General features: G+C 38.1%; 1 protein-coding gene across 1 annotated transcript in view; it reads left to right on the forward strand.

Moving 5' to 3' along the window:
* The window catches only part of CPNE3 (copine 3), a 26,073-nt gene extending 18,052 nt beyond the window's left edge, over positions 1–8,021 (forward strand). The window contains exons 15-16 of the mRNA XM_034422376.3: positions 3,304–3,540; positions 5,350–8,021. Coding sequence (XP_034278267.2) covers positions 3,304–3,540; positions 5,350–5,481 — 369 coding nt within the window. The 3' untranslated portion in view covers positions 5,482–8,021. The remainder of the gene's footprint in view (positions 1–3,303; positions 3,541–5,349) is intronic.
* Positions 8,022–13,051: the final 5,030 nt, after the last annotated feature.

Below are 13,051 nucleotides of genomic sequence, written 5' to 3' on the forward strand. Positions count from 1 at the left end.
AATTTACATCTGTTACACGTTGGGGTGAATGCTGGTAACTGTTGATTTGAATAATTATCCTACTTGGAAGTCATAATTGAGATATCAGCCAGATTCTAATTATCCTACATTTATTGCTTCCTGCTAATAATTCTATCATTACTTATTTAGAAAACGGTAATATTAAGCTCAGAACATGAATTATGACTTTTTATAAGATTCTTGAAGCAGGTATATATAACTTCAACAATAATTCATTGCAGCAATGCATGAATGAAAAAAAAAAGAAGAAAGAGCTTATTACCATTTGTCAGGCTAAGAAACTAAGAAACAAAAATATAACCAGGTTTCCTTTCCTTGTGATAGAACGTAGCAGTTATCTCCCTGCAAGTTTTGGGAACCCTCATATTTGCCGTTTTTCTGAGTTGTGAGTTGGCCTTAGTGGATCCTATATTTTTTTAGATGGGGTAATATCCTTAAAATGCTCTAAATCTCAACATGGTATTAACAAGAAGCGCCTGTATCTGGAGTCTTACATGAAAGGATGTTTAAATTCTTGCCGCGGGGCTTCAAAGGGCCGCCCTACAGCTGATCAGTGTAAAAGGCAGTGTGGTGGTAGATCGGTGCCTCCAAAAACGAATGACTAGACCGGTGCCTCCAAAAACACCAGGGCCTGGTGGCTCAGCAGACTGATAGCATTGTGATTAACACCAGCTGTCTGCAATTACTGTAAATTCGAATCTCACCAGGCTCAAGGTTGATTCAGCCTTCCATCCTTTCTAAGGTAGGTAAATTGAGGACCCAGTTTGTGGGGGCAATAAGCTGACTTTGTATAAATATACAAAAGTATGAAGGCTATTGCTTAACGCATTGTAAGCCGCCCTGAGTCTCCAGAGAAGGGCGGCATATAAATCAAATTTTTTAAAAAATGGGTAGACCGGTACCTCCAAAAACAAATGAGTAGACCGGTGCCTCCAAAAAGAATGGGTAGACTGGTGCCTCTGCAAGCAGTTAAAAGCCTGGTAGATCAGTACCTCTGCTAAATCCTAAAGAATTGTCACATGACCATCAAGCCATGCCCACAAAATAAGCCACACCCACAGAACCGGTAGTAAAAAAATTTAGAACCCATCCCTGGGATGGATGGGAGGAAATGAATGTCTAAAGAAGCAAAAATGGTTCTGTATAAAAATACGTCTAAAATGAAATTAATTAAATAGAAGTGAGTATCGGTGTTTGCCGTGAGAAACATAAAAGTAAATTGAAGTCAATTTAGTTGGGTAAAAAGTTGATTTAAGATTTGATGGAGAAAACTTAATGGAATGTTTTACTGTTAAAGTACAGATAGCCCTCAACTTACAACCCAAAATTGAGTCCAAAATTTCTATTGCTAGGTGAGCTGTTAAGTGAGTTGTGCCCCATTTTACAACCTTGCTTGTCACAGCTAAGTGAATCGCTGCAGCTATTAAGTTAGTAACATGGTTAAGTGAGTCTGGTTTCCCCATTAATTTTGTTTGTCGGAAGGTTGCAAAAGGTGGCCACATGACCCTGGGACACTGCAATCATCATAAATATGAACCAGTTGCCAAGCATCCGAATTTTAATCACGTGACCAGGGGGATGTTGCAACAGCTGTAAGTCTGAGAAATAGTTATAAGTCACTTTTTTCAGTGCGTTGTAACTTAGAATGGTCACTAAATGAACTGTTGTAAGTTCCCCCACATTCCCCCACATCTTTTTTGAACAGAGTATTGGCCATATCTTATCTTATACAATTTATCAAATTCAAATACATTTTACTCAATTACAATTTTGCCCCTATTTTCTTTTTTTTCCTTTTTTTAATCATATCTCAATATTTCTTTGCTTACTTATATAACAACCCCTTCATTCGCCCTCAAATTCTAATTTTCCTGCTTATTCATATTTATTGTCTTTTATTTATTTATTTATTTATTTTATTTTATTTATTTATGTATGTATGTATGTATGTATGTATGTATGTATGTATGTATCTATGTATGTATCTATGTATGTAATTTATATGCCGCCCTTCTCCCGTAGGACTCCGGGCGGCTTACAAAAACAAAACAAAGAATTACATAAACAATTAAAATCAGTTTAAAATTAAATTAAAATCAATTAAAAATCATTAAAATTATTTGGAATCACCCCAAGGATTCAGCCCATTTGGTGAAAAAGCCACGTCTTCAATTCGTGGCGGAAGGAGAGGAGGTCCGGGGCTGTCCTGAGGCCGGTGGGCAACCCATTCCAGAGGGTCGGCACTCCCATAGAGAACACTCTCCCCCTGGGGGCCGCCAGCCGATATTGTCTGGCTGATGGCACCCTGAGGAGGCCCGTTCTGTGTGAGCGTACCGGATGGTGGGAGGAAGGCAGGAGATGATCCTGCAGATACCCCAGGCCTAAGCCATGTTTTATTTTTTAACCATTCATTCTTTATCTTAGTATATTTATATAAGTTCGGGGTTGCCTTTCTTTCATTTCATCTTTTTTGTTGTACAGCAATCTTTCTTCTCAATCCTGACATGTCCCTCTCTTCTTTCCTTCTTACTTTCTCTTCCCCTCCTCTTCTTCTCTTATCTACTTCCCCTCCCTTTCTCCTTCTCCTCTTCTCTTCCCCCCTATCTTCCCCACTCTCCTACTTTAATTTCCCTTCCCTTCCTTCCTCCCTACTCTTCCTTCCCTCTCTCTCCTTCCTCTTCCCTTCCACCTCTCTTCTCCTCCTTCATCTCTGTCTATTGCTGTATTCATCTTCAATTTAATATTTTCCACTATGGAGTCCAGGCAACCCTGATCTTTCATTTATCAAGTATATTTCACAAAATTCCTCTTTTTAATTATAAACAGTATATTTCATTTTATCCCATTTTTCCCTTTAATTTTTTACCCAAACAATCTTCCAATCATTTATCTTCTTTACCAATATCTTCTTTTTACAATATGTTTTTCTTCTTTACTTTTTGCAGGTATAACACTTAAATCATTTTTTTAACATTTCAATTGTAAGTTGTAAGTTGAGGATGATCTGTAACTTAAATATCATTGTTAGGTACAGTGGGAGAGTAAAGAATACTATTCTGGAAATTTATCTGGAGATAATAATAGTGCCTTTGTATAAGGCACTGCTCTCCAGATAACAACCTAAGACACACATCAAATTGCATTAATCTTTTTTAGTGTATTGTTTTGGAACTTTTCCTTTCTGTCATTCTTATAAATTGGTATCCCAGTCCCAATTGGTATCCCAAATATACCTTTGTAATATATTTTCCTCAGTTTTAACAAAGTCCTTTTGTTCAACAGCAATATTTTATACTCCTGATAATCACGGATGGGGTGATAACAGACCTTGATGAGACCAGATCTTCTATTGTCAATGCATCTAAGCTTCCCATGTCCATCATTATTGTTGGTGTTGGAGGTGCTGATTTCAGTGCCATGGAATTTCTGGACAGTGACAGCGGAGCTTTGAGATCACGTTCAGGAGAGGCTGCTCTTCGAGACATTGTCCAGTTTGTGCCATTTAGACAGTTCCACAATGTAAGTCTTCTTTCTTAAAGATGTGCATTGCTTCCAGTTCAGTCCTAGGAAGGTGTGTTTAGAACATGTGACGAGATGAATGTAATAGCAACTTTCTGTAGCTCTTTAAAGCAGCTGCATCTTTTCCCAGCTAAGAAAATTATGGCTATTTAAAAGTTGTAGATTTTATTTATTTATTTATTTAGAGAATTTATATTGCCGCCTTTTCACATATGGCGACTCAAGACAGCTTACAGAATTATAAAACCCCATATAAAAACAATAAAACTAATAAAAGAAAAGTTATATAATAAATGAATATACTAAAATCACCCCCTCCCCCATTAACAGCACCTCACATGAACCATTTAATGGTTTCTATCCCACTCTGGGTTCCCCAGGCCCGCTGGCAGAACCAGGTCTTCAGCGCCTTCTGGAAGAGTGCTAGAGTGGGGGCCATGCTAATCTCTGTGGGAATGATGTTCCAGAGAGAGGGGGCCACCACGGAGAAGGCCCTTCTTCTGGGTCCCACCAGGTGTATCTCCACAACATTCCCTGCCTCCCCACTGATGGTTCTGGTAGATGTGTCTGGCAAGAGACGGTCCCTCAGATAACCTGGTCCCAAGCCATGAAGGGCTTTAAAGGTGACAACCAGCACATTGAATTGCACCCGGAAGCAAATTGGCAGCCAATGCAGCTTCTGCAGGAGAGGTGATACATGTGCACACCAGGATCTGCCCCAAACCATGCGGGCCATTGCATTTTGTACCAACCGGAGCTTCTGGATGCTCTTCAAGGGCAGCCCCATGTAGAGTGTGTTGCAATAGTCAAGACAGGAAGTGACTAGGGCATGAGTACTGTGAGTAGGGATTTTGGTCCAGGAAAGGGCATAACTGGCGCACAACCCACAGTTGCGCAAAGGCCCTCCTAGCCATGAATGCCACCTGCTCTTTGAGCAGGAGTCGTGAGTCTAGGACAACCCCCAGATTACGCACAGGGTCTGTTTGGGGTAGATTGATGCTATGTTGGTGCTCTTGTACACTCCAGGCATTCTTATTGAACTCTGCTTGAAACATACAGCCAATTAAACCATCGAAGTTCAGTTCTGAATGAAATCTATGAATCTTTGTTATGAATTTTCATCCATAATGGAAACTTTTGAAGTAGTAGGCTTAAGTGAGCAACATGTTAAAGGAATATCCCTATGAGGGAGAGGAAAGTAGATACATGTCTAAAATATTTATAGTTATTATATGTCATCTCTCTGACTTATACCACTTCATTGAAGCAGGGGTGAAATGCTCCCGGTTCAGACCGGATCACCCAATCCAGTAGCGATGGCAGCGGGTGGTTCATGACCATAAGCCTGGGGGTATCAACCGCCACCGCGGCTATAACGTTGAGCAGCTCGGGCAGGGCTGCCGCTACGTGGCAGGGAGCCAGGATATGTTGGATGCCTTCTATTTGTGGCTACAGGAAAAGTTTGGCTTTTATCAATCTTACAGAAATTCCACTAATTAAGCAACTTAACATTGCTCAATGTTTGGTTATGTCTTGCAACAATGCATGGTGGTTATTTTTATAGATCTTACATAATGTTTTCATTTAGTTTTCATATCCAAAATGCTCTGCTGCTAGTTTTGGCTTTATGAAGCTAGTGTAAAAGGAAGAACTCCTCCACCGTGATACGACAGCTCATTAAAACAACCTTAACGGACAAGTCAGTTTGTGGTAGCGATCTTTCCTTTAAAAAAAGCGCTCCTGAGATCTTCCTAGATGAGCAGGAATTGAATCGATTGGCTTTACTTCTCTCTCTGTCCTTTGAATTAGGCCCCCAAGGAAGCTCTTGCTCAAAGTGTCCTGGCAGAGGTGCCACAGCAAGTGGTGAGCTACTTCAGCATGTACAAGTTGCAGCCGCCAAACAAACCGTCAGCCAAGCAAGAACAGCAGAAGCAAGCATGAATCGCTCGGTGGGATGTTTCTGTGCTGCCTATCTGTGGTGTCCCTTGATTGTGATGCACAATAAAAGCTTTTTTTTCATACGTTTTACAGAAAAGACGCCATGCTAAGATAGCCTTTCCCTTTTTCGTTCTGAGTTGCCAAAGATGCTCTGTGTTTAACCCCATTGCAAGTGAGATTGGAAAAGTAGTCTAGCATACAAGGTCTCCAGCAACATATACAACACATCCCAGAGCAGTAGAAACATTTTGGTTACTTTGAAATGATAGCGTAACTTGCCTTGGGTGCTTAATTTTTACATAGGCCTATGTCAAATTTTCAGTCTTTTTTTTTTTTTTCAAACTTCAGAACCATTAATACCAGGGTGCTAAATTCAGGATATTTAAGTATCTTTCTTCATCCCTCCTCCATGGTGTCTGCCCTTCTATTTCTGAATATTTGTAATTTGATGAAACAGAGTAAACATTTGAAAACGTTTGAGTATTATCTGGAGACTGGAACGGAATTATATTACAATTTACAGCTTGCTTTGTAGCATTAAATCAAGGTAGCATCGGACTGTGATACATAGTTGCCAACAGTTTGTGTCCGTCTTTGTGTCCACATAAAGGATATAAATAGGATTAGGATTGCTTTTCTTGCTTATTTTAATCACAAATCAATTTTATTTTTGAGAAATATAATTGTGTAAAATAACATCGACATAGAAGCTAAATATGTGTGTGTGCCTGGGGAAGCTTACCTGTTTTATAGCTGTATATATAGAGATCTCTATGTGCTAGAGAATCTGTATTATTTTAAATATTTCATAATAGGTTTCTCTATGGCTGTTGCTAGTTCCAGGATGCCTTATCACTTTCATTCAGTAGTATAAACTGAAGTGCTCCCCACAGCTGATTTAGAGAAGCTAAAGAGTGTAAATTTTCTTTTTATCACAGTGCCCATGTATTAGATGATCTTATTCTGCATGTTCTTTTAGGTCCTCTGGTGTTTGGGGGATTTTTACATTAGTGACAGTTTGTGATTGACTTTTAGCTGCTTTCAGCATTTTTTTTTTTTTTCTAAATCCCAACTACATTGCTGATCAATAATCCTGATGTATTTTTTTGCCGTTTGGTCAGGTAAAAAGAAGCGCACATAACAGTTCTGTTCTTCTGTATGTATACTCCAAGTGAAATGAAATTGGACTGAGCTGTCTGAAAAGGATTGTTTAATTGTACAGCATTAATTATGTAGGACTGTATCAAAAGGCAAAAATGAGAAATCAGTGTTAATAGCAAAGAAGCTGATAGGTATGCATTTTTTCTGGGAAAGTGAAAGTAACAGCCTTCTGCCCTGAAGCTTTGCATTAAGATCATATTAAAGTGGAAAATGTCTGCAGCTTATAACATAACTAATGCCATGTTTAAAAGTACATGCCTATGTAGAATATCATCTATTCATCTAAGTAAAGGTATTTTTATTAGGAATATTCTGCGATAAGAAAATCTTTAGCGGGTTTCTTCTAGCATCCTACTGGGAAATTTTTCTTTGTTTCGTGCATATGTATAGGTGACTATTTATTTAGATCAGGGATTTGTTGCTAGTGGTTCGGTGAAAAAACTAGATGTCCGGAATGTGTAAAAATGTATTGTGTAATGGTATGCTTTGTGAATATTACTTACTGTATTGCGACCAGTTTGCATCAAAGGTTTATCATGTTGGAGTCCAAGTATTTCAGGATCAAAAAATTAGAATTCAAAAGCTATATTTTGTAAACTCTGAGATATTTGCTATGAGCTCTTGTAAGAAAGACTGAAATTTTATTTTTGCACTTTGTTACTACCTTATACTGTATTTTCTGACTTAAAACAAAAGGGAAATGGCAATATCTCAAACAGGGGCCACTTCCTGCATGTTTTTCACTCCCTTCAACATATTATCTTAAGTCCATGGCATATGCCAAAGCTATGCAACTTTTTAAATGGATTTTTTTTAATTGAAAAAAAGTTTGCCTTTTGGACCATGATATTTTGTGATTGCCTTGTCCACTGTGTCAGCCATTGCTCACAAAATTCAACAGGTTCTCGGTATTCTGAAAATTACTGTGTTGAACTGTTCCTATCTTGAAAAATGACAGCATAGCCTACAGCTATGCAAGTAAATCCATAGGAGCATTGCATTTCTTAAAAAAAATAGTATGATTAGAACTGCAACCATAAAATATGAATATAGTATTTGCTTATTAATACTTTTTAATACTTTATTTAAGTAATACTTTTTCTTATGTATGTTTTCAGCATACTTTTTCTAGCCAGTTGCTAGCACCACCTTGTGATAGAATTTGATATTGGCTTATTTGTACCAATGTTTTTTTTAATTTTTCCTACTTGATACTTTCATCATAAATTTGTATTTTGCTTTGAAAATACAATATCATATATATATGGCTTGCACTATCATCTTTTCTGAATAAAGCTGTTTTTGTATGTGATGTTGAAGCTGACTTTGAATGTGACGTGGCATATTTTAGTGACATATAAACCAAATTTGTTAAATCTCAATAGTGTTCTTGTCTTTTAACTTTTTCCTCCAGGAAAATGTGTTTGCTGACCTAGTGGTCATATTGTAGCAGAAGAGAAGAAATGCTTTTGCCCATATGTTTTTCAAAACTTAGCTTATATTCTCAAATTTATTCTTTGACCAAAATAATTGTTCATCATATTAATATAAAATGTATAGGCTGCCCATCTTACGTCAAGTAACCAGACCGAGAATAGCTTTCCAGGAGACTTAGTAATGGGAAGAATTAATACTGTGCTGGGGGAAAAAAATCATTTAACAGAATAACAACATTGGAAGGAACCTTAGAGATCTTTTAATCCAACCCCTGCTCAAGCAGGAAACCCTAAACCTGTGATGGCGAACCTGTGGCACGCGTGCCGCAGGTGGCATGCAGAGCCATATCGGTGGGCACGCAAGCATTGACCTACCTTAGCTCCAGCACGCATGTGTGCACCAGCCAGCTAATTTTCAGGCCTTCTGGGCCCACTGGAAGTCGGGAAACAGGCTGTTTCCGGCCTCCGGGGTGGGGGGAAAGCCATTTTTGCCCTTCCCAGGCTCCTAGAAAGCCTCTGGAGCCTGGGGAGGGCGAAAAACAGGTCTTTTGATCTCACTGGAAGTTGGGAAACAGGTTGTTTCTGGCCTCCGGGGGGGCGGGGAGGCTGTTTTCACCCTCCCCAGGCTCCAAGAAAGATATGGGTGTGGGCGCGAGTGTGTGCGACCTCTCCTCCCCCGCGCTCCCCCTGCTTTACCTATACCATTTCAGACAAATGATTTTCCAACCTCTTCACAATTGTTGAGTTCATATAGTAACCTAAAGTCTAAGGTAAGCAATTCACATCACATCAGTTTCAGAGCTGAGAAACCCCTGTCTTTGTTTTAGTTTCTTTAAGTCAGGGGTCTTCAAACTTGACAGCTTTAAGACTTGTGGACTTCAACTCCCAGAATTCCCGGAGTTGAAGTCCACAAGTCTTAAACTTGCCAAGTTTGAAGACCCTTGCTTTTAAGTATTCTACAAAGAAGACATTTGGTGGAGGCAACTTCTCAAGATTCATATAGGTATTTTATTGGGAGTCCATGTACAATTTCATTCTTTATTCTTAGCTCAATTCCATCATTGTTTATTCTGCTAATGGCCCTGGAGCAACCACCTTTGTGTTTAAGACCTGCTGCAGACCTTTTAATCTTTAGAGGCACTATATAAAGAATGCAAAGTCTCAAGGCTACGGAAGTCTCCTACAATCCTCTCCGTAATCTGATAACATTAGAACAAAAAAAGGGTCATAAAACATCAGAATGGCTTTAGAATAGTTCAGTACAGCTGACCTTTTTGCCAGTGGTGCTTTTTTAACCAAAATGGAGTATTTCCCTGGAAAAGCTTATTGTTATGAATGAAACAGTGGAACATGATGGATGGCCACAACAGAGGAAGTCCGGTGGAGAAATCTATTATTATTTCTCATTCATAAATTATTCCTCTTCAAGGATTATGCAGACATCCAAAGCCATTTTTCTGGCAAGTAGGAAAAATTTCAAGGAAGTGAAGAGCTGCTGTTGCCTCATATATTGCATTGTTCAATAACGGCTCCCAGTCAAATATTTTTTCAAGTATTAGCCATTGTACTTCACTTTATTCCTAACACTAGTAGTTCCCAGTGGGAAAAAAAATCAGAAGTTATATTTTTAATCTCGCAGAGATACGGCTTTAAAAGTCCTGGTATTTCTGTTCTCTTGATAGGTTAATAAAAACAGTAGGATTGCTCTCATTATCTTAATTTTAATATTTTTAAAAAGCACCTTAATTTTGTTAATTTTATGGATGGCTTCTCCTGTTGGTTTTCAATTTCATGTTGTGAGGTAAGGAACAACCTTCAGAGAAATTATTTGGAAGCAAAGGTCAATTGTGTTACAGAATGTTTAACAGGCCTATGTTTAAAATGAGCCGCACTACTCTTGCCACCCCTATTCCACTACCATTCTCTGCTGCTGAAAGGCTCCAGAATGTTTTACCATATTTTTGGAGTATAAGACGCACAGGAGTATAAGACGCACCTACCTTTTTTGGTGAGGAAAAGAAGAAAAAGAAATCTTCCTCTGCCTCTGCCTCTGAGCAATTTTTCCTCGTTGCAGCAAACAGCCTGCTTTACTTTCATTTTCGGTTTCAGCATAGCTTGATTAGCATAAGGAAAAAAAATCTGCTCCAGCAATTTACTTCTTTACAGCAAGCAGCAGAGCCCTGTGCAAAACAGCTGAGAACAAATCAGCTGAGAGTCGGGAGGCCAATCCAATCAACTTGTGCTAATTAGGCTGTGCTGAAACTGAAAGGAGCTGTTTTTTCTTGCTGTTTTCTTGCAAGGAGATAACTGCTGTGAGGCAGAGGCCAAAGGGTGGGGGCCAGTGGGTGGGCGGGGCTACATTCGGTGTATAAGATGTACCTAAATTTTCACCCCCTTTTAGGAGGGAAAAAGGTGTGTTTTATACTCCGAAAAATACGGTGTGTATGGTTAGTAGCATCAATAAAACAGAATGGATTTCAGTCTTCCAATCCTATAATTTTATGCAACTTTATTCTTTGTTGGTATGCTCATAGTTTTTATCAGTGAATTTTTTTATAAGAGGAGTGTGGAAAATATTCAGAAGCTGAGAAAATATTTTTTGTCTGGAGCTCAGGACAAAACAATTTGAATGACATTATTTTAAGTATTAAGAATTGTGAGTTCTGCAGTTGCTTGCCCAATAAATTGTGACCAGGTTGTCTTTTGTTTCCAACATAGCCTATACAGATAATCCTCGATTTACAATAGTTCATTTAGTGACAGTTAATAGCTAAACAACAGCAAGAAAAAAGTGATTTATGACCATTTTTCACACTTAGGACCATTACAGCATCTCCCATGGTCATGTGACCAAAATTTAAATGCTTGGCAACTGACTCACTTATGATGGTTGCAGTGTTCTGGGGTCACATGATCACCTTTTGTAACCTTGAGACAAGCAAAGTCAACGGGAAAGCCAGATTCAATTAAGAACCGTGTTACCAACTTAACAACTCCAGTGATTCACCTAACAACTGTGGGAAACAAGATTATAAAATGGGGTAAAATTTACTTAACAAATGTCTCACTTAGCAACAGAAATTTTGGGCTCAGTTGTGACTGTAAGTCAAGGACTACCCTACTGTTTTAAGAGTGCTTATTCCTATTCCAGTAGACTGAAGAGGAAGGGAAAAGATTATTGAATATACTGAACATTGTTATATTTTTATGTACTAAGTCAACTTCCATGTGTGTGTGTGTCTGTTCAAACCCTATAAGTTTAAAACTCTGTCCTGTACAAGTAGAACAAATGTCTTTAGTGAATGCTGAAATTTTGAAAGAGATGTTTCTCTCGAACTATGAGAAATCATATATACAACTAGTCCTTGCTTAACAACCTGCAATTGTGGCTAGCAGTTCCCTCACTAAGTGATGTAGTCATTAAGCAAGATATCACATGACCATTATGGACTTAGAATTTCACTTCTACCATGGTCATTAAGTGAGATATCGTTTGCGAATTTACTGCTAGCTTCTCCAATGATTCTGAAGCAAAGATCAACAGATAGCCACTGTTACAATGTCCAAGTTAACAAAATAATTCTGAAAAGAGAGCGTTTTATTTAATAATACACAGAACAATGTTAACCCAATTATGCAGCACTTTTTAAAGTAAAATAAATTATAATCATGGAAGCCAACAATTATTTAAATGATAGCACTATGTTTTACTGCCTTCTAAAGAATTTACATTTGTACCATTAGAAAGAACCATTTTTCTTATCAGTTTCCAGATATCTTTTACAGTGTTTGTTGTTACAAACCAACACATTGATCCTTATTGTTGCTACTTATAAATTACTGTCAATGTCCTCATGGAGTTAGACAAGGAAAAGTACACAATAATGTGGCAGTTTATAATCTAAAATATTCAAAGCCAAAATCCTTGAGTACAAATGTCATTTTCCTGGTTCCAGGATAAGGAGGAGCAAAAATTTTATCGGTCATGCATAGGAAAATCTAACTCCTCTTATATCTTTTCTGAATATTACAAGGAGGCTTTTTTATTTAAAATTAGCCAGAAAGCTAAATTTTCGTGTCCAAATAGGCTAGTAAACAGTTTGCATCAATTAAACTATTTTGGATAATTGACTGTGCAAATCTTACATTGCATATTTTAATTATACTACTTGTGAAAAGCACAGAATCCTACCCTGATCCTTGGGAAATGCCTTGTCAATCTCCTGCTTCTGGACATTGTTTGGCATGTTATATTTCATGTTATATTTGCCACCCTGCAAGCCAGCATACCCTGCGTAATTTTCAAACCTGTGGCAATCATAAGAAAATACAGACAAAGAATCTTTAGAAATCTCTCCTTTTTCCCAAGGTTTCTAATTGCATGGATTCACTAGTGGTATGTGTTCTCCTTGGAGTTCAAAAAATGTTATTTTTGTTTAGTATTCTATGTAAGTAAGAGATTTGTAGAAACGCAAGTACAATTTTATGTGAAATTAACAGTAAACAGGGACCACTAAGCCCAGTGTTCCTGTATTTGTTGTGCTCATAGCTACTGTTTCTGTAAATCTTGGAAAATCTAGATATTTTTAAATACTAAATTAAAAATAGATACAGTAAAACACATGCTGACATATTATTAGCTTGGAACCCTCTATGTCGGTGGTTCTCAACTTTTTCTTTGCCACAGATCCCCTTCAAATACCTCTTGTGGCCATGGATCATGGCCACGGACCACCAAGATCTTTCAATTCAAGATTTAAAGCACTAGATTGCATCATGCCTTTGCGGTGACACTGTGACAACATTGTGGCTTCCCCCAGGGATTTGCAGACCACAGGTTAAGAACCACTGCTCTATGTTGTCATCTGAAAGTGTCTTTAGTGTATCAGTGGCATTTATTTCTGAATAAGTAATAGCACACTCTTAAACACAATCCATCACAACTTATTTTTAGTTGTCCCTTCTAGATAATGTTT

This window comes from Pantherophis guttatus, chromosome 3 (assembly GCF_059756535.1).
Source record: "Pantherophis guttatus breed Tessera chromosome 3, ASM5975653v1, whole genome shotgun sequence".
Taxonomy (NCBI): Eukaryota; Metazoa; Chordata; class Lepidosauria; order Squamata; family Colubridae; genus Pantherophis; species Pantherophis guttatus.